The sequence below is a fragment of the Gambusia affinis genome, linkage group LG17 (assembly GCF_019740435.1).
Source record: "Gambusia affinis linkage group LG17, SWU_Gaff_1.0, whole genome shotgun sequence".
NCBI classification, from domain to species: domain Eukaryota; kingdom Metazoa; phylum Chordata; class Actinopteri; order Cyprinodontiformes; family Poeciliidae; genus Gambusia; species Gambusia affinis.
Genome location: NC_057884.1, coordinates 22,317,498 through 22,344,217, shown reverse-complemented (window position 1 = coordinate 22,344,217; position 26,720 = coordinate 22,317,498). Strand labels below are relative to the sequence as shown.

Genomic DNA, 26,720 nt, shown 5'->3' with positions numbered 1-26,720 from the left:
AGTCAGCATTTTCAGTAAACTCTCACTAACCTCTGGGTTCAAGCGAGTTGTGACTGTTTTCGTCAAATTCGACTCCTTCCTGCGAGCTCCCAGAGTTTTTCACACAATTGTCTTGAGAAAACAAAGAGGAAAGAAAGAGAGATTTGAAGATTAGACACGTCAGCCAGATCACAAGCTGAATTAAACTCCAAACAGAAACAGAAAATCTGGAGGTAGACACAACAAACGTGCTGCTCACTTTGGGGCCTGACGAAGACCTTGAGCCGAAGGCAGCTCCTCTTTCCTCTGACGTCGTTGAGGGAGGCTGCAGAAAACGTGACAAAACGTGACAAGGTGTCGGACCGGGACACTTCAGACACATTACCTTCACTTCTACACGTTGAAGTACCCCCTGTGAACTAATCTGCAGCGGTGTGAACACGGGAAATGTCATTAAAATGTCAGTCTAAATGTCACCGTTATTACTGCACTTGAGCCTAATTCGACAAAAGACATAATGAGCAATGAGTAATATAATAAAAAGAAGGTTTTCCAGCCTCTGAGGCATCAGCACTGTAATCTCCAGCTGAACCCATTATTCTGATTGTTACTCTTTGACTCAGTTTATATTTAAAACAGTCATTTCTGAATTAAACGTATCTAAAATAAATTCTGGGAATATTTATGATCAGTGTTTGTCGCTGCTGTCACAAGGTTTATTGTCTTGAAAAAGATGCTGACAAACTGCTACCTGGGTAGGAAATACGGCTTGCAACATCTTTTATTTAATACTTTTTATTTTCTCTTTTTGTGAATAATCACACAAGATAGAGGCTGTGAGATTCACAATATTCTGCTGCATCAGAACAAGAAATTTAACTTTTGCTGGGATGTTTAAGTCATAATTAGTAACCTAAAAGTGCTAAGTGTCAGAACCACGATTTATTTTTCTGAATTTGTGGGGAAAGATTAGGCTTCTGCTATACTGACATTATACAGGGAGTCGTATTTAAAACAGAATGTTTTTGAAAGTTTTCTAATCTACTAGACTCACATTTTTTTTGACATTTCACACTTTTTCTGCTCCAGAATGTCGTGTAAAAGCACCAGAATACCAAAATACATACGATAGCTAAACAAAGCCCCAGATTTGAAGGGCTTAACGCTGAAAACCCTCTTTCATGAGATCTCTTCACTCACTAAACCTACTTTTAGTCAAAAGCAGGAGGAATGGACAATCTGACAAGGTCGATGGTTTCTTCATCAGAGGTATTCCACACTTATCCGTGTTTTTAAAACCCGACTGAAGAGCTTCATTGTGCTGTCGGAGCTCAGCTCGCCCTGACGCGAGTGTTTCAGCCTCCATATTTTATGTCAATGTCACCCTCATATTTCCAAGTCTAATTTGGCCAGGGGCAGTCATTTCTGCTGCTGTGTGGCACGGCGTTACGCTCACCTGCAGAATCTCATTTCCTGTGTTTCCTGATTGCGAAAGGCAGAGATTAAAACCTTTTCTTCTGAATTAATTTTCAAGCAGCTTGTGCTTTTGTCAACAGTGTTTTTAGCGTGAACTTACCATCCGTCTGCTCTTTCAGTGCCAATGCAGAAATGTTACAATAACATGACCTCTTAACATTTTCTGCAGGTCAAGAGCAGAGATGGGTAGAGTAGTCTAAGATTGTACTGAAGTAAAAGTATCACTACTTTAACGTTAAATTAACCAAGTAAAAGTAAAACGCAGCAGTCCAAGAAGTTACTCAAGTAAGAGGGAAAAAGTCGAGTAACAGATAAACTTATCAGTCATTTATTATAAAAAAAATTACACAATCAGACGGACCAAAATATAAAGTTGAGTGTAAATGTTGGCATTTTTAAAGTGAAAATAATTTGTATTTGCAGAGCAACGTCCTGCTGGAGGGAAAAAGTTGCTACCTGACGATGACTAGCATTGGTTTTAGCTGTTAAGTTGTCAATATAAAGTGCAACATCTTTATATGTTCGCCTGACAGAAAAGAAAAAGTGACACAGCGCTTTGCTACTATCACGACTAGACAACAAAGTCCAGAAAAATCTTAGTTAAGAAAAAAATAGTGAGGGTGAGGGAAGTAGTCCAGTTACGCTAGCTTGACTATGACAACCTTCACATCTAATGTGATGTGGAATTGGGTGTTTTATGTTCAGTTAAAATATTTATTAAAAAGGCCATCTAAACATCTGAAAAACTCCTTTTTGCTGTGGCGCACTGCATTAAATTAACAATACCTACATCTCCAGGGGTCATTTTAAGAATCGCAATACTTCAAAATAAATTTACTCAAGTAAAAGTAAAAAGTACAGAGTAGTAAAAATACTCCAAAAGTATTTTTTCCCCAAAAAAGTTACTCAAGTAAATGTAAGTAGTTACTACCCAGCTCTGGTCAAGAGTCTCCAACTCCACTGATGCCAGACAACCTTCAGGGCGTCTGGGTATTTCAGCGTTTCTACGTGCGTGTATGTCGGTTGTGGTTTCCCACGTATGCCCATCTGTTCGTAAACGTGTCTGCGGTTTGTTCGTGATGGAATCTGGCCAGCGGTAAATTCCTGAAGGAGGCAAACTGTGTCAGGGTTTCCACCGACTCGGCTCTTATTTCAAAAGACACTTTATTATCAGTCGTGGAGTGAGGAGAGACAAAAATCCTGGCTAAACGTCGACACGAGAGGAATATTGGCCGGGACGGAAATGAACGAGAGAAGCGCTGTCAGTCCCAGCAGGGATCGAGTTTCTCCTCTGGATCAAAACCTGACACAACCGACCTAACTAAACTGTCTCTTTCTTTTAAAGGCGCTCTCCCATCCAGGATCCCCTCGCTGTCTCTCAGGGAATCTCCTGTAAAAACGCACATTACTCCATTTCTGTACGGAAGATCTGAATCAGTCAATTCTTCATATGGTCTATAAAATACAGGATGAGCTCTGGGGAGGAAATTCTGCTACAAAAAAATATGTTTTTAACATTTGTTCATTTTGTATTTTTGGTCTAGTTTCTAATGCAAATATCTTCATACACTTGAAACAAGACAAAACAAACTTATTACTAACTTTACAGCAAGATATGGGAGCTTGATTTAAGTCAATACTTCTGTAAAGTTGAGGAAAAAGTATTAGCTCAATTGTCAGATTATTTCACAAATAACAGAAAGAAATGTCTTGTTATAAGTGAAATAATCTGCCAGTGGAACTAGTACTTTTTCATCAATATTAAGCAACTGAAATTAAAGCAAATCTAAGTTATATGCAGATGACTGAATGGGTTTTGTATAAATCCTATAGCATGGAGTATGGTTTTTTAATTAATACCTTTTTATTGAGCCCCCAATACATATTAATAGCTTTGACAACCTTTTGCTAGATGCTAGCATTAGCAAGTAGAGAAAGGTAAACAAAGGAAAATAGTAGAATATATTAAAAAAGTAAGAAAAAAAATATTAAAAAAGTAGCAAAGGAGAGAGAAGTAGCTCAGTTATGCTAGCTTGACTTTGACAACCTTAGCATGTTTATATGCTGTTGAATTTGATGTGTTTCGGTTCAGTAAACAAAAAATGGCGACCTACACACTGACTCTAACAGAGCGGCAGTAAAGCAGGTATTTACATCATTAACTAATCAACCACTGCTGTGTTCAGATGATCAATTATTAATAAACATCAATCCTGAAAACATAAAACTAAAAGCCTGAATGTTCTGCTGCTCTTTAGATTTGGGTATTTCTTGGTGCTTAGTGTATTTCTTGGTGCTTAGTGGAGCTGTTGTCAGTCAGTTGCTATGGCAACAGGTCAGCATGTAGCGAGATAGAAGAAGAGTACGAGCGGTTAACTTGTTTTCTGCGTTACTTTTTCCTTCGCTGTGGCGCACTGCGCTAAATAACAGCCACATCTCCAGGTTTTAGTTTAAATGGAAATGTTCTACAACAGAAAGTAAGACAATCGTCCTGTCGCCCTGCAGCGTTGTGCACCAGTGCGTGAAATTCCCGGATGTATCAATAAAATTCAACTTGTCTATACAGGTTGCCACGGTAACAGGCTTTACATGATTATGCTAATCAATTCAGTGTTGATACAGCCTTCACGTGGAGCGCATGTCGTCTGTTGAAACTGTAACACACTAAGGTTGTTATTCAGAAACAAATTTAGATTTAAATCCTGAGAAGGTTTTTTTATGTTCACAGTTTTAGCTTCATTAGCAGATCGTTTTCTATTTTTCTGATAATTGTTGTTTCCGTGTTTCCCACCTCTCTGCCCTCCCCTCCCGGATTCCCACACTCTCACACCGTCATCCGACCGTCTCTATTCCTCTTCCTCTCTCCCTTCTGCCACCGAGGACAGAGTCTGGCTTTTCTGTCCTCCTGCAACTCTACACCGTGCTGCCGGTCGGGTCATCCGTGTTGCCGCCCCTCTCCATCACCGCGCCATGAAATTCCTGGTCACGCATTTCTACATGTTCAGTCATGTGCTGTCGCGCCTTATCGCGGATCAGACGACAGGATTTGGTGACTAGAACGGATCCTGATATAAGCACCGGGTTTTTCTCCTTGTGATGATCAGGTTGTCTCAGAGAACAAAGCCTTTTGTGTGTGTGGGGTTCGTCATTATCGATGTAGATCTGCGCCGACTGTACAGAGCCGGCGTTTGAAGCACAAAGGCTTTGCAGGGAGACAGTCATCGCTCTCACACAGGGAGAGCCAGACTCTCAACTGTCTCCTCTGAAAATTGGATTTCTATCCCCTGAGATTAGGATGAGGCTTCCCCAGCTACACCGCGGCTCTCTTAGAAAAACACCAGACCACAAGGAGCTCAGAGCTCACCGCTCGTTGTCATCCCGCTGACCTTTGACCTGCATGGACGGGCCGTAACGCTGGACCCACACCGGGTCGGCTTTCCCCCAGGTGTCTGTCTGGCAACATGAAGACCCATCCCCGTCTTCCTGATGAGCAGATGAGCCTCAGCAGAGGACAAAGCGGCGCCTGTCTTCACTGAGACGTGTTGTTTGTGTTTAAACAATGATCAACATGCAGTTTGAAACTACTGCAGAGCCTTGGAAAAGTAACCTTAACCAGCATTTATTGTAGAGAAGCTACGTTTCTGTAAACACTTTTATTCTGCGTTAAAACTGATACTTAATCACCAATCAGAGCTTTGGGGTTATCAGGTGTTTTCCCAAATGATAGTTCAGTATTTTCAGTTCGATTGGGGACCAAAATTGTGATATTAGTTATATACCAAAATTGTGATATTAGTTATATTTTCTGCTGCTGTGGTTCTCTGTCTCACTGCAGTGAGTCAAACAAACTAAAACCTTTTAAAAACTTGTTCTCCTCCTCGCCTGTGGGGGGCGCTGCAGAAAAAAACCACTGAAAAAAACATGACACAAAAACCTCTGAAGACACTGAGTGCAACTTCCTTCTTTAGAAAATGTAAACAGATAAAGTGGCGTCAGATTTTAGCGGTTGTAGGATTTATCTTTTGTCTTTAGCGTAGTAGAAGTAAGAAGTGCTGCCACCTGCAGGTGGGAGTCAGCATAACTTTAACCCAATGTTTTTGTTCATTTTTGTCATATAAGCTAAAAAAAAAATAATCTACGTGAAAAAGTTTGTACAATTGTTGATTTCTGCAATTGTGCAATCACAAAAATTTGTATGATTAAGGGAAGATATGTAAACAAGGTAGCAACATGCACAGGTCTGCCAGCGCCGCCATCTTGGTATTATGCCCAATGTTGACAAGGAATGCTTGGTTCCTCAACAAGGCACCGAAGTTCGAAGGCCAAACCTTTCTGCAGAAACGCGCTATCAGAGGAACTGACTCTCGTCCCAACCTCGTAGCAAACACCTTACAGTGTACGATGGAAGTCATGGCGGACATCTGTTGACTTTGAGTGGATTTCCACGATTGTGTAATCACAAAGAAAAACAAAGTAGTAACAGGCATAGGTCTGCCGGCGCCGCCATCTTGCTACTGCGCCCACAGTTGACGACACATGGCTGGTTTCCCACTTTGGGCTTCAGCTCTCGAAGTCTTGCTTTAGGCATGCAAGTACCAGGAAAACTTTTAAAACTAACTGGCAGTACCCCAAAAGTCCCTTGAGAGAATCGGTCATAGGCTCCATGACCAAATCCAGAAAACACATGTAGACCGGACAACCAACCCTGTGCAACTCCTTCTCCTGACTGAACCAGAACCAGGACAGAGTCCGCACCGCTCCCAATGAATCTGAGGTTTGGCAATCGGATTGAGCCTCATTTCCAACACTTTCCCTTTGGAGATGGGAAGTACACTCTGTGGTTGGTGGAGACTCTCCAATCAAGCCCTCCACGCAGCTTAAAACAGGCGTCAATAACGACAAAGACTCGATAATGTCCATGACTAGGCAATGTAACCCAAGAGGGACGCTGCTTGTGTCGTCACCACTAATGAATAAATATAACCCAAAGTCTTTAAGAACACAACCATCCAAAGGTTTCCTTGTTTCCGTGAAAAGGAACAAAGGGAAACTTGGACGTTACATTAGCCGTCGCCCATGATGGCAGGACTGTATGTTCTGACATTTTCCCAGAGGTGTTTTCTCCCCGTTTCTCATCTCTTCCTGCGCTCACAAAAGATAAAACGAAGATCTTACAGATGAGTCACATCTGAGTCAGCACAAGTGGCCCAAAGGCACACGGACCGTCTCTGGGTCTCTCTCTCTCCTTAGACGATCAATCACCATCAAAGACAAAACTGGCCTCGCCTTCGCAGAACTCAGAGCCAGTTGGACAAATAAAGCTGGATTTGGAAAGCCATGAATTGACTTATTGACTTCCAAGGAATTGCGGCAACATCAACAATTCCCTGGAATGAGTGTAAGGAGACCACGGCCTCTAAACAATGCAGCCTTACAAGGCGACTCTTGGGACGTTTTATCTCCAAACATTGATCAAATGAGCAAAACAATTCATAAAACACCTTCACTGACCTTAAAGTAGGGCTGGACCATACAGCTTAAACATAAAATCCAGTCATTTTTTTATTCCAGATTTAATTTCTCATTCCTTTTGAGCTTTATGGCAGACCATTAGGGCCAAACTGCTATATTTTTTTGTTTAAGTACAGGAAAATAATCATAAGCACAATAAAGATGGTTTTACCAGAAGAGCATCATAAAATTAAGAGAAAATGTCTTCTTGAGTGATTTAATGCTAAAACCTTGTTTGGCATTAAGATGCTCAGCATTATTTCAAAAATTGTCCCAGTAATTTAGTCAATAAACAACAATATTGTTGTTTTAGGTCATTTTAGGTCAATTTTAAAGCATTATAATGGTAACGGCTGAATGGTAACAACACAAGAAGAGATTCTCCAAGATCAATACAATTTAAATTCTAAAGAACAGAAAGCTTTCTAAATACCCAAAATATATTACAACAGAAACAACAAGTAAAGAGAATATTGAAGTCTCTGTAAACAAAACTGTCCATTAAAAAAATTGACTAATTGACACCAAAGAACCAGACTGGAGACTTTTATCATCCAACTTTTGGTAGAAAGAGAGATACACTGCAAAAACACAAAATCTTACCAAGTATTTTTTTTCTAGTTTCTAGTGTAAATATCTTTATTCACTCAAAATAAAACAAAACCAACTTACAAGTAACTTTTCAACCAGATAAAGACTCTTGTTCAAATGAGCTGATTCCACTGGCAGAATATTTAACATGATATTTTCCTCCTTTTATAAGTGAAATAATCTGAAAATAGAACTTTTTTTGTCAATATTAAGAAATTATTCATTTAAAACAAGCTCTTAAATTTTGCTGAAAAGTTAGTTGTAAGTTAGTTTTGTCTTATTTTAAATGTCCGAGGATATTTACACTAGAAACTTGACTGAAAATACTTGGTAAGAATTTCTGTTTTTGCAGTGCACAAGAGAAACAAAACATTTTGTGTTTTAATTAATCACTGATTAGTTGATTAACTGCAACAGGCTTTGCTGTTCTCATAAAGTTACTGCTTCACTTTCCTAATATTATGATTTTACTCACTCTGTTCCTAGTAGTTTGTTTTATACTTGACCTGAGTTAAAAATCCAAACAAATAGAAGCTGTAAAACAAACAAGATGGCCGCCCTGGCTACACTGACACCCATATTCTCCAAACGTGTAATGTTAGGAGTTGATATAATTGAATTTATCGCCCAATCCTGATTTAAAGAGACGCTTACGAAGCTTCAGCAGGTCAGCAGGGGGTACATGGATATAAAAACAACCTCCTCCTCCTCACAGTATCTGGTTATCCCTGTTTTCCTCTGCGCTCTGGTGCCAAAACATCGCTGACTCGCTCCCCTTTATTACGGGTTCCTGTTAAAACCCTTGAAGTCTCAGGCTGACCTCAGATGTCAGCCAAATATCTCCAAACCCACCACTGTGTCTTATTTAGTCCAGCGCTTCTCCCCCTGCAGGGCGCTGACTTCACTTATGAAAACACGACTTCCCCGCTGCCTGTTTGGGTGAGTCTTCTCACCAGGAGCAGAAAGCTGAGCTCATTTCAACAATATCAGTCTCCTCATGTACGGAAGGTTAAAAGGGACAAAATTAAACTGGTGATTTTGATGAGTGACTTTGACATAAATTTATGGCGATTAATTCATTATTTGTATTGCATGTTATAATTTCCATTTTAGTGTTTTGGTGACATATTTGGACATTTGATTAAACATTTATTTGTTAAATTAATGATATGTTTACTGATTTAAATTCTTCGTAGTTTTAAGTTTCAGTTTTGTTGTGAAATTTCAATATTGCTCCAAACTGAATGAAAGTTTAGCTCCAGTTTCTAAGTTGAGCTGTTTGTCACTTTAAAAATAAATTCATTATTTTCCAGTTTGTTTTGATTTTGCATTAGATGCTACTGATTGTGTTAGCTTCTGCTACTAGAGTTAGCTTCTGTGAATTGTGTTAGCTCTAGCAATTTATATATATTGTGCTAATGGTGTTAGTTCCTGCTAATGGTGATAGCTTTAGCTAATAGTGTTAGTTCCTGCATATTGCATTAGCTCTTGCCAATTGTGCTGGTTCCTGCTAATGTTCTTATCTGCTATTAATGGTGCTAGCTCCTGCTAATGTTGTTAGCTCCTACTATAGGTGTTAGTCTCTGCTAAAGTTGTTAGCTCCTGCTAAAGTTGTTAGCTCCTACAATAGGTGTTAGCTCCCACTATAGGTGTTAGTCTCTGCTAAAATTGTTAGCTCCTGCTAACGTTGTTAGCTTCTACTATAAGTGTTAGTCTCTGCTAACGTTGTCATCTCCTGCTATAGGTGTTTGCTCCTACTATAGGTGTTAGTCTCTGCTAAAGTTGTTAGCTCCTACTATAGGTGTTAGTCTCTGCTAAAATTGTTAGCTCCTGCTAAAGTTGTTAGCTCCTACTATAGGTGTTAATCTCAGTTTTGAATTCTTGTGTTTTGTTTATAATCTCTAGTTCACTGTAACCTGCCCAAGTTAATTTTGAGATTTTATCACAAACAACAACTTAAACCAACATGTATACTCACAGATGTAATAATACTCTCTGCCGGGGCGAAACTCGAAGCCTAAGGAGAACGGAGTGAAGAGCTGGAACTTCTCGGAGAACTTGAGCGGCCCGTTGGGCGACAGAGGCCTGTTGCACTCCCAGCGCTTGAAGCCCTTGGCGGTGTGATCGCAGGAGCTGTAGCCGTCGTAGTTCACCATGTAGAGGACGTAGCGCTCGGCCCGATCGTCCGACACCGGGCTCACGTAGTGCGGACAGTAGACGTCCAGGTAGTCGTTGATGCAGACGTCGATGTGGTAATCACCTCGGTAAAATCTAGAGGGAAACAAACGACCATGTTTGATGTGGAAAATCAGCAGATTTAAAATGGACACTTGTTGGTTTTCAAGAGGTTTCCAGGCCTTTTTCCAGGAACAAACGTAACAAAAACCAAGCCAGAAATCTTCTGCAGCATTTTCATTTGACCACTTCAGGCTTTTCATGCAACATTGGAAATATATTAAAAGATGCAAATAAGAAAATAAGCATTTCATTGCCTGAAACGCAACAGGAACCGTTAGTGAATTTGAACTGGGTGAAGCTAAATGAGGAGCTAAGACATATTTACAGACAAATATCTTTTTTATATTAAATACAAAATCTATATAAATGTGTTGTGCAGTTGTGGCTTCATTGCTTTTCTGAATAAATAGTTTTTTTCCCAGCAATTGGCCTGTTTGTTTGTTTGTTTTTTCAACTGAAAGTCTACAAAACATTCAGCAACAATTTAAAATCTGGCAGTATTGAATTTATCCACAAACATTATTTCTGGAAAAGCTAATTGTGCTAAACATTTTTAAAGTTAGCAAACGTGTGAAATGAAAATCTTTCTTAGCTACCTTTGCTAATAGTGCAAATTGCTAACAAAACCAACAACAGTCTTTCAAAAAGCCCAATTTTTAGCCTGATTGGCCCAAACTGCTGACTGACCAGTCAAGGAATGTTTAAAGAATGTTATTATGTTGACTCCTGTATTACAACACAATCAGTCTGCTGTTTTAGCACTGCTAGCTATGCTAACCATACAAACTGCTAACTTAGGCCACTTGAAACAAACCCTGTTTTACAGCAACTGCATCAAAATAACTGATGGCTACTCAGTAAATAAAGGCCAGAGTGATCTTACATCCTCCTACAATGCAGTTCTTAAAAACAAAATGGATTTAAAAACACTAGAGACGAAGAATCTGAAGGTTAATCCTAATCAGTGCCTCTCCTGTAAACATCTTTCAGGAAATCCTCAAATTTCCTTTGGAGGAATGTTTTAATTGTTTGGTTTGGGAGATTTCCTTACTGTTACAGGAGAACTTGAGGACATAAAGACGTCAGAATGAAAGATGGGTAAAGACGCAGAACGTCTCGTTTTGTCAGTCTGAACCTGTAGCAATTACCTCCCAGCAGAAACCTCTGACGGTCTTCACTCGTCAGTCTTTAGCCATTTATCAATGCTGGCACTCAGCTGAGATGACTTATGCTGCGGCTGAAATTAAACTCCCCCAGCGTTACAGAGCTAATCCCCTGGTTAGGACGGCCTTTAGTAGCTTTAGGAGGATCCCGCCGCAGACTGAGATTTTCATTAGCCACAGATGACAGCTCCATGTACGAACCCCAAGCCCCCAGCCTCTAGTTAAATCTGTGAGAAACATCCCCGTTCCCAAGCCTACAGACAGACTCTCCGCCTGCTGTTTACTGTAAACCCATTGGACAAGAGTCAGGGAGAACGAGCTGCAACCACAGGATATGCCAGGTATTCATTCCTGAGGTGGAGTGATTGGAAACACAGAATCCCACCAGTGCAGGAGAGACTGAGGCCTTTCAGAGCCTGAACTGTCCGTAGCTGCTAATGACCTGCGAACGTGAATCAGTGACATGCTGAGGATGTCTTCAGTACTCCAACGGTGTCCATCGACATGCTGGGCAGGAGGGAGCGGTGAGGCACTTGTAGCTACGAGCTACAAGAATTTCTATTTAGTTGGGAGATTATAGTCATGTTAGCAGAATAAAGACAATTTTACCAGAAGAACAATTTGAAAGTAAGAGAAGAAGCTTCTAGAGTTATCAGCATCTGATGGTTAAAGCTCAGTGAGTTTTGGTTGTTTGCTCAATTGTTTCAAAGTCCTGATGCTGATGTGTTAGTTAATCTGTGGACCTGGTACCAAAGTACAGAGGTGGGTAGAGTACCAAGAAATTATAAACAAGTAAGAGTAAAACTGCTTCAACGTGTTTTTACTCAACTAAAAGCAAAAAAGTTTTTGGTAAAAAAAAAAAATCTACGCAAGTAACTGATCAAATGATCAAACATTTAACCTTTAAAAATTACATCACCAGATGGACCAGGCTTGGGTTGCTAGGTAACGGCCGGAACTCCGCTGCTGTTGCTAGGTAACGGACGAAACTCTGTTGCTAGGTAACGGCTGGAACTCCGCTGCGGTTGCTAAGTAACGGACGGATCATTTCGCTTGTAACAAAACATTTTATCCATTTTGTAAGTGAAATAATCTGACAATAGAAACAATACTTTTCCTGTCAATATTGAGTGTTTTTTTTACTCCTATTTCTTGCTGAAAAGTTACTTGCAGGTTAGTTTTGTCTTTTTTCAAGGGGACTAACGTGTTTGCACAAGAAACTAGACTAAAAATACTTGGTAGGATTTAGTGGTTTTGCAGTGTGAACAGCTTTAATTGATCTTCCTGCACTGAAAACACAAACAAAATGCTGACCACCCAGGTTTATTTCAGCTTTAAGAGCAGAGTGGAAACCTAATGAGTCGCTGGAGACTTGCTTTGAGAAGCTTGTTAACATTTCTTCCACTGCAGACACAATATGGATGAATCCAAACGTCTCCGTCTGAGCCAGGTCACCGTGACTTTCACAAACTATTTCACACCTTTTTCCCACAAAGGGATTAGTCAAACACCTTCCCAATCCCGGCTAAGCTCAGGTGTTACTTCTGCGGCCGGCGTTGATTGACAGCAGTTGACACAAACAAAGCGGAGGCCGACATCAACGTCTTAGTGCGGATAGCGGACAAAGCGGGATGTCCTGATAGCGACGGCTTCAAGTCATAATATCAGCAAGCTCTGCTGAAGCTGAGGCTGTCCAGGCAGCCAGTGGGGGCGGAGGGAAAACAAGGGCTTGGGTTTCACATTTTACTGAGCTATAATTAGAGAGGGCTGGACCGGAGAACGGCCCAGGATGCTGAGAAACGTCCACTGGTTGGGCTGGCTGTTCCTCCTGATCACGGGGTTAAATGAGCCACTGAGTCTCCAACAGGAAAACATCGGAAACGTTGAGGTTAATCTGGGAAACTTTTAGAAAGACATGGAAATTTCACAGCTTAAAAGTTGAATGTTTGCTAGTAAAAACTGAAGGTTTTCTAGAAAGAAGTGGAAATTTCTGAGTTTGAAAAGTCAAAATGTTTGCGTTTTGAAACTGAAACTTTGAAGTGGTTTCTAGCAAATTTGTGATTTTTCAAACTCAGAAATTTCCACATCTTTTTCTAGAAATTGTGGAGAAGCAAACATGGAAATGTCAGAGTTTTAAATTATGAAAATTGCAAGAAAATCTTTGGAAAATTGTAGGTTAATCTCAGAATCTTTGGAGAAAAACCATGAAAATGTCAGAGTTTGAAAATAAAACATTTTTGTATTTTGATACTCAGAAATTTCCAAGGTTTTCTCTAGAAAAGTACTTTTTTCTATCAAATTTGGAACTTTTCAAACTCAGAAACTTTCATGTTTTTTCTAGAAAATGTTAGTTTTTTTTCCAACCAAATATTCTGGAATAAATCTTGAAGGTTTTAGTGTGAAAAGTAGATGATTTCTGACCTTTGAAACTCAGAAATTTCCAACTGTTTTCTAGAAATGTTGAGTTTTTCAAACTCAGAAACCTGAATGTCTGCGATGAGCTCCAGCACATTTTCATCCACATCAAGGAATTATTGACTTAAAACAAACTCCTATATTTTCTCATAGGTAACTTATGAGTTAGTTTTGTCTTATTTCAAGTGTACTAGACCAGAATCTAGACTAGAATTACACTTGGTCAGGTTTTATGTTTTTGCAGTGCAGGAGAAGTAGATTTAAATAGTAAATCCACTTGTTACTGACATTTATGAAAACAATAATACACCCCCAAGCAGGGGGAAGGGACGCGGCCATGTTGCTTTTCTCAGCTGCATTCTAGGTTAAAATCAGATTGGAAAGTCCGTCTGAATCCCATCCACCTCTATAGCCACAACAGATCAATACAAATTACTGTAGGGCGCTGCAGAAATATCAGCAGAGATCAGCCGGGGTGTTTATAGCAAACAGACTGAAGGGTTTCACCTGGGAGAGACGGGAGGACGGCTGCAATGTGGCGAAATAAAGAAAACAAATAAAGCCGTCTTTTCATGGTGGTTTCTGCAGCCTAATGGTGTGAAATCCCCTCTGGATTTCACCAGTCAATACTGGTCAGCATGAAGACTCACAATGCAAAGGATGCACCACTTCTTCATCAGCCTAGCCCTCATATTTCCACTTGATTCAACCTGGTAGGTGCACAAATTACCTCCCACACAGCACAGGATGCACTGTGCAAACATTTTAATTAAAGGCGCTCACACTTAAAGTATGTCTCAGGATGATCCCTATCATTTTGTAGAGGCAAAATTAGAAAGCTGCTAACCACCATCTACCCACAACTCGGATTTCTAAAATAAAAAATATTTATATCTGGTTAGAAATGGTGTCCCTCAGGGCCGAGTTGTCGGCCCCGTTACATTTTTACATTTTACTTTCCTTCAAGTTAAAATTGGGACAGGAAAAAAAAAGAATTACACTTTTAAAAAAAAAATCAGAATCCTGATTTTCATCTGACATGTAGAAAAAAAATATCTGAATTCTGAGAAAAAGTTAAAATTTTGGGTAAAAAAAAAAGTCAGTATTTTCAGAATAAAGTAAAAATCCTAAAATTTAAACTCGGAATTCAGATAAAAAGTCAAAATCCAGAGAAAAAGATTTCTAAAATTAAAATTAAAATTCGGACAAAATGGTAATATAAGTAATGATTTTGAGAAAATAAAAGAGTTACAATTCATCAGAGGTGAAAGTTTGTTCACACCCAAAGCCAATAAAATCACGCTGCACCATAATCCTCCTATCACTTCCTGTTGTCTTCTTTGCTGTTTCCTCCAGTAGTAACATCCTGCTGTTGATCGCCTGACTTGTTTGTTTCAATTGCAGTTTTACTAAAAACACAAATTTAAAAACCGACAAAAAAAATCTCCACCTACCACAAAAACTTAACAGAAAACGTGTTTTATTTTTAGTTTGGTAAAAGTATTTCCCTCATTGTGAGGGGAACAGAAACGCAGCTTGTATGCTGAGTGTTTTTCCTCCTCCATCTTGTTTCTGTCTGAGCCGCGGAGCTCGGAGTCGGTTTGTCGGGTCCAGACGGTTCGGACGGCCTCCGGAGATCCAAAAGCACCAGCAGATGAGCAGCTGTTTGCCAGATGGAGATTTTTGAGTGGCACAAGTGAAATATAGAAAAGAACCAGAGCCATAAACATCCAGAGCGACTCGAGACGTGAAGCAGACGAAGACATTTCTACAATCTGCTTTCCTCCTTTAATCCCGTCTTCTCTGAAGAATTAATTCATTCTCCTCAGCTTTCCTTGTTTTTATTACAGGACAGATTTATTCCTCCATTTCTCTAAATTGCTTTGTTGTTGTAGGCATTTTAGAGAATCATTAAGGCTTATTGAGACCATTTCACCAGTTGAGTTTTTCTCCTGAGCAGCGGGAGGTGAAGAGAATCGAAGCTTTTTATTAACGCGGGCGGGAAGAGTGATGAGCAATAAAAAAGAAGCATGCTTCAGCGGCGGAGAATCAGTGATGGATATGTCATAATGAGCCAAATGAAGGCCTCTAAATCCTAAATGCATTTGTCTTGGTGTTTAATCTTCCCTGATTGGATCAATTAGTCACTTTAGAAAAGCTAATCGATGAATCAGTAACCAGAGCTCTTAACAAAGCACACATCAGGGCTAATCCCTCTTTCTGTCAGCTGCCCCCCAGACCTGTTTGCTTTCTTTGAGCCCCATCTGTTGTGTTTGTGGCCTGGAGCAGGTAAGGGAACTCAGAGAGGACATATCTTGTGTTTTACTTACTCCATCAGCTGTTTTATTTGATTTTCTGCGTGTTTCTTGTGCAAACCTACAACTCAGCCAGACGTCAAGCCTCTTTCTGGGAGATGTTGATGGAAACTCTTGGAGCTGAGAGTAAAAGTGTTTTATTTCCCAACTTGAAATGCATGAAAATATTGTTTCAAGTTGCCTGAATGATGCCAGTAGTTGCATTCCTCACTGCTTTTATGTTTATTTATAAACACAAAAGAGGCATAAGCTTGTTTCACTGGATCAATATGAATGATCACAGGTTACAGATAGAGCTATAAAGAGAAAACAACATTTCAGAGCTCCAAAGTAAACAATTGATAGAAAAACTCAGAAGGTTTGAGATTTCAATTTTTGACTTTCAAAAGTAAAAAAAACAAAAAACACATATTTGTTAGTGGTGAGAACAGCTAACCAAAAACTTACATTCACTAACCGCTAATAGCCAAAACAAGAATCTCATATAAAACTAATTAGCAGAAGCTAATGCTAAATTGCTAAACACTTTAAAAAGTAGCAGAAGATTACACAAAACCAGTAAAGACATAAAAGAAATTGGCAGAAGCTAATGCTAACCTGCTAAACATAAAAAGTGTGCAGAAGCTAATGCTAACCATTAAGACAACTGTCTCTCAGTCTGTATCTTCATCTCCTTTTAGTCGGATGTAGGACAAACAACAAACTCCTCAGTTTATGATTTTGATACATAATATTACTTTAAAGTTCTTTAAACTGGATGAACAAAGTCACAAACATTTGATGTGACATAAACTTCATGAAAAAGGTGAAACTTTTTAAGGCAATAATTGATCAAAAGGCTAAAAAAAATGGCGGCCATATCGAAATTCAAGTAGATTTTTTTTCACTCTTGTCTCAACTCGAAATATTTCTTACAGCAATTTTCTGCATTAAAACAGGCAAAGAGACGACAACATGAGACGTAATGGTGGATGCGATTTGAAAAGACGGATAGAGAAGAAAAGAAACGATGAGGATGAAAAACGGTGAAGGCCTCATGGGAGGAGAGCAGGAAGAAATGAAAAGGAGAGCAAAAGATAATCTGTAAGGAGATGAATGTTGACAAAACAAGGGAGCAGAGGAAGGTAGAAAGCCTCCCGTTGTTTTCCTCCCGGACACGCCGGGTCAGGACAGGGCCAACTTCTCCAACATGCAGCGATATCAGAGATTTATCTACGGAGGACCAAAACTGACATAATTCTAAAAACAGCAGAAACGTGATTTTTGTTTTTCCTTTTCCTCATACGTACATTTTCATCAAAGAATATACATTTTGTCTTTCCTTCTCCAACAAATATATTTTCTAACAAAAACTCATGGTCAGCATAACTAAGCAGAAAACAAACCAACAAATCCAGCAGCCCACAAACTTCTGACTGCACTTTCACATCACTGCCTGTAGGGGGAGCCGTGTAAACCAAGGCAGGCTGGTCGTCTCATTGCTCTCCACCTGTCCCATCATTCACAACTCTGCACCAGCGGGAAGTTCAACTCATTACAGCTTAACTGGATAATTACACACACACACACACGCACACACACACACACACACACACTGCCAGCCAGAGGGCCCGGTTGGTCCGACTGGGCGCTGACAGCAAACCAGAGCCTGTGAACTGCAGACAGTTGTCTGAGTCTTTGCTGGGAACAGAACCAGAGGAGGTGAATAATTGGGCTCAGATTAAAAACACATTTCGTCTTGTGGGAAGACATCTGAGATGGTTGAAAACACAACAAGAGGCGGGAAAATGGATGCATCCTGGTGGTCCTGACCGCCTAACATCACCAACAGCAACTTCAAGAGACCAGAGACACAGACGTTTCAGTGTGCAACTGAAGACAAAAGGCCAGAACATTGAAGTAATCAAATCCAGAACGCTAACGAAGTAAAAACCAATCCCACCGACCAAAGAGCATCGAGCTGAAAACACAAACAAATGATTGGACATTAAACTGTCAGCAAAAAAAGTCAAGTAGGGTTTAGGTAAACTGTATGAATAAGACTCCAACAACACAGAGAAAAAAGCTAGATTTGTCACTAATTGGACCCCGTATTAGGCAAATGATAACTTTAAAAAGAGATGCAACGTTTACTTAAATTAGTGCCATTATAGATCAGGGGTCCCCAAAGTGGGTCCTGGAGGGCCAGCGTCCTGCATGTGGTAGTTCTCTTCCTGGTTTAACGCACCTGGATCCAATGATGGCTGTTAGGAGGCTTAAGAAGAACATTGACATGCTGAAGAGGTTGTTGGTTCCACCAAGGAGATAACTAAAACATGTAGGATGCCGGCCCTCCAGGGCCCACTTTGGGGGCCCCTGTTATAGAGTGAGAACAGTTAGAGACTAAGACTAGAGCCTTGAGGTGCTCCAGAAGAGACCGAGAGACACTCCAGAGAAGCGGCGGCATCCTGTCGTCGTCAGGTCTCCATAGCAACCGTTTGACGATCTGTGTAACTGTGTTTCCATCAACCTTAAAATTGTGCAAATTGGAATTACGAAAATAAATATGCTAACTGAAAACGTGACAATTTTGGGGGGAAAAAAACAACTCGCTAAAAGGTTTTTGGGAGGAGGAGATGGTTTTGAAATGACCTTTTTCAGTCAAAACTGCAAAGGAAACAAGTTTTTTGCATTACACGTGTCATGAGCAACAACAGGAAGTTACTACTGGCAGAAATGATGAAGACAGTTTCGGCAACTTTGCCTGCGCCAATTTAGAAAAAATAAACATTTTTTTTGCTGAAAGGTTTTTCTGCCATATTGAAGTTAGTTTATTTGGTCAAAACTGCAATAGAGTCAAGTTTTTTGCATCACATAAGACACGTGATCAACAACAGGAAGTTACTGCTGGCAGAAATGCCAAAGAAGACAACAACAGGAAGTGGTAGGAGGATAACAGAGCGGCATGATTTTTAATGCGTGAATAAACTTATTCACCTATTTAACAGAAACAAAGCAACTGAAACTGTGTTTTTTTACATGATGAAGACAGTTTTTAACAGAAACTCATGTGAATTGCCAAATTATGTTTTGTGTGTTTAATGGAAACACAGTTTATAATGTCAGGAAACAGTTTTTCTGACATGTTTTGTTTTTGCAGTGTAGCTGCTGTTATCATCTGATCTGACCCGTCTAGATGAATATTTCACAAACTGAGACAAGTGGAAGAAAGCAGCAGGTTAATTACCAACAGGGTCGTTCAAGGTCAGAGGTCAGAGGAGTTTAGCGTCAGTCATCTGTTAGGCAAACAGCAGCGCTGCGTCGCTCTGACCCGAAGGGAACCGAACGCGGCTGTATGGGTTGAGATTACAGCAAAGGAAAGAGAAAAGTCAGGATTTATTCGTCAAAACTCATCGGCAGAATCAATCAGAGGTAATTTCTCGACAGATTCGGTTTGGAAACAGAAACTAAAGCTGCTGAAAACACAGAGAGAGTTAAACTGACGGGAGGATTTCAGGAAAGACTCAACAAGTTCTTATGAAAGAAACCCAAACTGGTCCTGATGCAAGAAGAAAAGGAAGAAAAGATCGAAGGAAGGAAGGAAGGACAACATTCTGACTTGTTCTGGGCGTTTTACTGCCGAGCCCGTCTCCGTGGCAACAGAATCAGTCCTGGACTCCAAACCTTTCCCCCAGAGATGCTGCCTTGCTCAATCAAAACTCGCCGCTCAGTTTTATCATTTAAATATTTCTGAGCGAACGTCTCGACCAATCAGATCGCTCCTCAGCCAGACTCTGAACCCGACCGTCGTCTTCATCACTGAGAGAGCTGATTATCTTCCTCCGCTTCGTATCGATCCGACACCTTAGACTCTGAGATGAGGTCAGAGGTCACTGACAGCCAATTATTCAGCCTGAGAGCCGGTGTTTGGTCGGAGTCTGAGCCTGAGAGGCGGCCTGACCTCTCCGCCATGTTGGAGTTCACAAAATAATAAATAAGATGATGAAGCTACCTTCATCCTCTGCTACATCAGCTGGATCTTATTGACCCACTTTTATTAGAAATTTATGGTTTTTAATTAAACATTTGGGTTTTTCCACGTTTTGGATCATTAAAACCTTCAATAGAAATGATTATTTGTAATTAATTGATTATTTAAATGATCACCAACTAATTTAGTAATCAGTTAATTGTTAACTGAAAACAACATATTCAGGGTAGAAATTAAACCAAAACTGTACAAAGTGTTTGCATTTAAATTAAAAACATGTTTGTCTGTAAATATGTTCAAAGACAGTTTTAGCTTCGCCTGGTTGAAATTAGCTAAAGAAAAACTATTTTATTTAATTTTAGGCAGTAAAATGTTTATTAATTTAAAAAAAATAAATTGAATTATGTGGAATGTGCTAATTTACTGGGATGTTTAGAAAACTTTCAGTTCAACACCTGTTGAAGTTTTGGTAAATTTGTTAGCATGCTAGCACTTTTGATAATTTTCAAAACATTTAGCACACTTAGCTTCCTTTAAAATAATTTTTCAGCATTAACTCTAATGCGCTAATTTACTTGGTAGTTTTGTAAGTTGTCAGTTAATTAAAATTGTGTCAAATTTTATTTTGTTTAGCACTTCAGTGTTTTTTAGCATTTGGCACATTTAGCTTCCCATAAGCAGTAATTGAAACTTTTAGTTGAATAAATTTTGACGTCTGTCTTGAAGTTTTGATTAACTGTTAAGAAGTTATCCACGTGGTGCTACAGCATTAGCTTTTAAATAACATGTTGCTGTAGCGCGTTAGCATTAGCGTAAGTCATGTTTCTGATGAGCTAGCTTTAGTTAGCTTCTCCTACCACTGAATAGATGTAATTTAATAGATGTAACAGAAACTGTTTTGGTAAAACAAACAAAAGTAACAAGCAGGTGAAAATAGAAAGTTAAAATGAAAATATGTTCTAGCTAAAATCTGCTAACTTAGTTTAAAGTCTGTAAAAGTAAATACTAAATGAAATGTTGTTTTTGTGAATCCAGTGACTCTGTTGGTTTAATGTAGAGTCAGAAACAGCTAATGAACCTTTGGCATCCGTTCTTTCTGCATGGTTTTCTCTTCCTTACGTAAGAATGCAGCAGGTTTGTTTCCACGCCGCTGAGCCTCTTTGTTCCTCCCGTCTGCAGGCGACTGCAGGAGGAAATGGACACAGATACAAACCGTCTGCATTCAGGATGAAACCACAGCAGATTTCACCCAGAGCCTGTTTTTATTAAATCAACGTCCATAAAACCAGCTTTAGCATCAACAGCTCCCAGAGGGAAGCAGAGATCCGTTAACAGCTGGATTATCTTCACTCCCTATTCCCAGGGTTCCAGGATCATAATCTGAGCATCATCCGGTAATCCCAACGATCTTCCAAATGGATTTCATTTAATTCAACACAAACTCAACTGAATTAGCACAAAGCTATAATAAATCATTTATAAAATGTTGCTTCATTAAAGTTGTGTTCTTTGGTCTTTCCCATTTTGAGTCGTGTTTTGACAGGAAACAGGAAGTGACGGTTTAAAGAAACATTGAACCAATCTCAAAATCCCTGCTAAATAAATATACTTAAATATACACATTTAAAAATATGTACAAGAATAAAACTGTAATAACATATGAGAACAAAGTCATAAAAGTTTGAGAAAAGGTCAGTTTTATCAAAATAAAGTCATAATATTATGATAATAAAGTAGAATTACTGCGATAATAAAGTCATAATATGAGGTTAAAATAGGTAGAACATGAGAATAAAGTCAATATTATGAGAGAGATCAAAGTCATAATGGGAGAAAAAAAGTTATAATAACAGTTACTAATAATAATAATTAATAACTAATAATTTTATAAAAACTTAAAACCTAAAACCTGAGGAATGTTGAGCATCTTGTAAAGTTTTATTTTTTTCAGTTTCACAAATACAGGAAAACTTTTTATTAATTTACTGCAATATTTCTCATAAGACCAGAATTTAATTATTATCCATCGCAGGATTTTGAAACGATTATGGAGAACAAAGTTTCTGAGCAGGTCAGATCCTGATAACTGTAACAAAGATTTTCTGATTAAAACTATTTTATTCTGCTAATTTTAGGACTTTATTCTCAAAATGTTCACAGTTTAATGTGGAAAACGTTGCCGTTAGTAAAAACCTGACTGGTCCATGTCTGGAGTTTAGGAACATTTGTGTCAACATTAAATATTTACCAAAGGAAAACGTAAAATAAATCTATTAGGAAATCAGTTTTTTTAAAACCAATAATTGGTTTTGACTCTTCGACTTGATTCTAAAAACATAAACTTTGGCTCCTAAGAGGAGCAGGAAGAATCGGAGACCCAGATGTTTCAGCAGCAGGAAGGCCCCACCTGAAGCATGTTTGGCTAACACGGCTCTTAGGAGCCCGAACCCTGACCTCTGACCTCCATCCCTGGGGGGCGAGCCGGCCCCCCCGCGCAGCCCTATCGCTTTACTGGACCCCGGGGAGCCGCACCCCCGCGCGCCTGGGGCCGCCGCACTCTGAACTCCAAAAAACCAGAGAGGAACCCACAACGTCTGGACTCAATCACAAAGCAGAGAGGCTTTCACGCACACACACACACACACACACACACACACACGCACACACACACTTATCCACTAGTGAGGACTCCCACACAGCTACAGGTGATCTGAAGTCGGCGAAAACCTGGAAAAACGGTTCAATTCAACCGTGGCGAAGCTCCGCCCACAAAACGCTTCACACAGGAACCAAAAATATTCAGGCTTAATTATTTAAATTTATATATTTATATATTTAACTAGAGTGTCTGAACAGATTTAGAAGTGCAAAAGTAATAAATGTGATACAGAAAAAGAAGAATCTTTTTAACGAGTTTAAAGCTGCAGTCAATAGTCAGAAAATTAAAACTTTATTCTCAAAATATTATGACTTTATTCTTGTAATTAGTAGGAGGAGTATAATGATCAAAATAAAAAAAGAAAAATGAAATTACAAGAATAAAGACAAAAATGTGAACAAAAAGTCATATTTTCAGAATAATATTGAAAGGATAAAGTCAAAATAATGAGACATAAATCATATTTTGAGGATCAATTCATAATATTATGAGAATAAAGTATTATTATAACTTTATTTGTAATATTAAGATATGAATACATTATTATTTAGGTTATGATAATACAGTTTATGATGATAAACATTAATATGATATTAAAATATTTTGATAATATAGTTTTATTTTATTGTCATGTAATAATTTATTCTCTATTATAATAATAGAGGAGAAAGTTGTTAAATTACGAGAATAAAATCATAATATTATGACTTCATTCCAGTTATTTTCTTTCTATAACTCTATTTCTGTGTTATAGAAATGAAGAGAAAAGAATTAGTGGTCATTTCTGTCTGGGGGCCATCGGGCCCCCAATCAGCTTTCTACGGCCCTGTTCTGGGACTGAGGCATGAGAGCGAATCGACTCTGAGAAACCAGACGAGTCGGAGTGAAAGCAGCGGAGGAGGTGAAGTGATGTGAGCAGAAACATGTTTGATTTAAAGCTCCCACTGGTCCAGTACGTGAAACCAGTCTGCTCCCAGTTTATTTGTTTGGCCCAGTTTCACACACGATGTCTCAACAGGCCCGGAGCATCTCCAGTTCCCATCCCTGAACAACAGGGAGAGAAACAGCAGCTCTGCCTGCTGGTTTTCATCTCGTCTGGATAAAAACCCAGAGAAAAGCTTCTGAAAGGCTTTTATTTTGGTAAGTCCCTGAAAAACTTTAGTTCTGATGTTTTTACAACTCCGCAAATTACAAGGAAACAATAGAAAACGACACTCTGGATTAATGCTAATTAAAACAGCTAATGGAGAAAGAGTTTGTCGCAACATTAGGCCTCCAGATTTGATTAAAGCCACATAATTAAATTTCTTAATTCTTCATTAGATGTACAACACAGATCCGTATTTAACCAGAACTTTTTTCTTCCATTTCGCTTTCAGTTCAATTTAGAGCTTCATGTTAAAATCAGTCTAAAGTTTAACTTCACAACTTTCATCTTTTTAATAGTTTATTACTGTTTTCTTCTTGTATTATTTCTACTGTCGTATTATTCAGGCATTCTGGTAATATTGACTTTATTCTCGCATTATTACAACTTTTGTCTCGTGTTATAATGATATTATTCACATTATTATTACAGTGTTAGCTTAGCTGTTAGCAGCGGCAGCTAATCTACCACAACAAACGCTTATTAATAATCGCATAATAAACATAAAACTGTTATTGGAGTAACTTTTCTGAAAAAATTTCTTTTAGGAGTATTTTTACTAAGATGTTCTTTGAGTAATTTTATTATTAAGTATTTTTACTTCTACTTGAGTAAAATTTCAGGATTTTCTACCCACTGAATGAAAAACAAAAAATTTCTCTGACACAGTTTTTGTTTAAAGTTTTTTATTGAAATTAAAATGATTTGGAAACATTTTATTTTGCCTCATTTTGTTATTTTTGTATCTTATATGAACTATTTTCATTTTGGTCCTTAAAATATAAATATTTCCACTGAACTTTATGTTTTGGTCCGTCTGATGATGTCATTTTAAAATATTACATTATTGATAATTTGATCGGTTGCTCAGTTACGTGAGTAACTTTTTACCAGATGCTTTTTTACTCGTGAGGACAGGTTCTGGGTCCTAGTTGGACCCAGAAAAAGCCGGGCCTGTAGCGTCGTGTAAAGCGGCTAAATTTAGCCGCAGGCGGCGCGTTCCCAGCATGCCGCGCCGCACTGCGCCGCGCCGCGCCGCGCCACCTGGCCCGCTCAATCCCTGTCAGAGTCTCGTCCATCAGCTCCGAACCAGAGCCGCCTTCATCGGGCCGCGGCTCGGATTCACACCTTCTGAAGTCCTGGCCCGGTTTCAAAGGCTGTATATCACATCCGCACCCGCCGGAGGACTCCGCTGATAACGGGAAACTTTGGAAAATTCAGCGAAAATGAAAAGTTTTCCAACAGATAGAAGCTTTCAGACAGCTGCTGATAATTCATACAGAGACAGAGAGAGACAGAGAGAGAGAGGTGGAGCTGAAATTATGGCAGGAAATGAGAAACAAACATAAAGTTTTACGACTAATTCTTCCCCCGACTGATGTGCTGTTATTTATCATCGTTAATTTAGCTTTATAACATTCAACAAGACATTTTTCTGCTCTCCTTCAGTTTTTATTCACATTATTACAACTTTCTTCTGGTCATATAATGTTGAGTTGTTTAGCTAGCATGTGCTAGCAGTAGCTAGCATGTGCTAGCTGTTAGCGCCTGGTTGCAACCATACTGCTTGTTTTGAATGTTATTATTTCACAGTTTGACTTTGTTTTTGACGTTCTTCTCTTGGGAACCTCATGATCCAGATGTTTTTAGGGACGACCTTGAAGCTAGCGTTAGCTTACTCAGTTTTTTTACATTCATGTTGTGTCTTCTGTTGTTTACATCTGTTAATCAATTTGGGAATAAAAGTTTAAAATTATATCAAACTACAAAAATGCGGTCAAATTTAACCAAATTAACAAAATAAAAGCCTGTGCAAATACTGTTATGGTTCAGTTTTCAGGTAACTTTTTAGTCAGATAACAACAACGAGTCCAACTCTGCTTAAAAAATCTACATTAACGGTGTTCAAAGTGTGGAAAGGGGGCCATTTGTGGCCCTTGAAATGATTTTGTTTGGCCCCTGTCTACAAGTCAATAATAATAATAAATTCATGGCACAAAACAAAGCAATACTAATTTTTGCATTTTGAATTTAAATTTGTGGGTTTTACCCATCTCTATGTGCCTGGCAGTGAAAATCTCCTGGTATTCTGACCAAAATGGCCGCAGAGAGAAGCAGAAATGTGGCTCTGGATGAAACAAACTGTTTTCCGTTGCTGCTTTCCAACAGCTGATCAGCATTAAAACAAACCAAGACACAAATATTCCTCCCATGATTCCCACAGAAAACGCCGTACCTGGAGTCGGATCTCCAGTTAGCGCCGCGGGGACGGCGGCTACCTCGGCTGAACCCGGGAGAATCGCTGGAGAAGAACCACATGCAGGAGGATTTACGGCGTGGATGTGACAATGGAGAGAGCCGTAGAGGAGGAACAGAGGTGATGGATCGCCTCCCCACCTCACCGGCGGCATCCAGACAGATGTGTGTGTCTGTTTTCCTGACCACCTCACAGCTGAAAGTTTGGTTTTATTTCTGTTTCCAGGCTCATTGCACCTCTGCTGCACCAACGTCTGGGTTAAATTACAGCTAAATCCCGTCATTATCGCCGTATTTTAGGGTGCAGACCGCAGCGATTAGCCCCGGCCCTGAACCGCGGACCCCTCATTTAACACAACACTTCATGTAATTGTTATTGGAAGTGCAGATACAAGCCTGCTGTTCAGGCTAACGGCTCTTTTTCTTCTCTTTCTTCCTGGTGACGCAATTATCGCCTCGGGAAATAAGGCAGAAAATTTAACAGAACATGGGATTATTCATCCCGGTTCAGCTTTTTCCCAATTAATGAACAATTTCAATTTAAGTCCAGAACAATTCAGCTTAACAGAGGAATATATAACACCGTATTAGAGCCGATAAAGATAGAAAATTCAGAAATTTTCAAGAGAAAACAAAGAAATTCTGAGCTCCAAGAGTCGTAAAATTGTGAGGAAAAAAATTCAGAAACTGGATACTTTCAGAAGAGAAAAGGGAAATTTTAGCTCAAAAAATTTCCAAAAGTCAAAATCTCACAAATTTTCAGTATCCCTGCTTTTTCTAGAAAATTTCTGAAACTCAACTTAACAAAAAATTTATTTATGACCTTTCAATCTCAGAGAATTTCCTTGTTCTTTCTGAAAAAAATTCTGAAATTAATTTAGAAATTTCTGTGTTTCTCTGAGAACAAAATAGAAAATGAGAGATTTAAAAGAAAAAAGAGGCTTCTCATCCAACATCAGTGTTTGACCTCGGAAATGAATTTTGGAATTTTTGTTTGTGA

The 26,720-nt window shown here is 39.1% G+C and overlaps 1 protein-coding gene and 1 long non-coding RNA gene across 4 annotated transcripts in view; one reads left to right on the top strand and one right to left on the bottom strand.

The window, feature by feature from the left end:
* The window catches only part of LOC122846981, a 50,997-nt gene extending 34,084 nt beyond the window's left edge, over positions 1-16,913 (top strand). The window contains exon 3 of the long non-coding RNA XR_006373304.1: positions 16,627-16,913. This is a non-coding gene — a long non-coding RNA (uncharacterized LOC122846981). The remainder of the gene's footprint in view (positions 1-16,626) is intronic.
* Positions 1-26,720, bottom strand: part of LOC122846979 (ephrin-A5b-like) — a 105,918-nt gene that overhangs the window by 27,670 nt on the left and 51,528 nt on the right. For all 3 annotated transcript variants that reach the window (XR_006373300.1, XR_006373301.1, XM_044144291.1), the window contains exons 2-4: positions 9,536-9,828; positions 239-304; positions 31-111 (exon numbers count right to left, since the gene is read on the bottom strand). Coding sequence is in view for 1 of the 3 variants with exons in the window: in XM_044144291.1 (XP_044000226.1) it covers positions 31-111; positions 239-304; positions 9,536-9,828 (440 nt within the window). In the remaining 2 variants the exon portion in view is untranslated. The remainder of the gene's footprint in view (positions 1-30; positions 112-238; positions 305-9,535; positions 9,829-26,720) is intronic.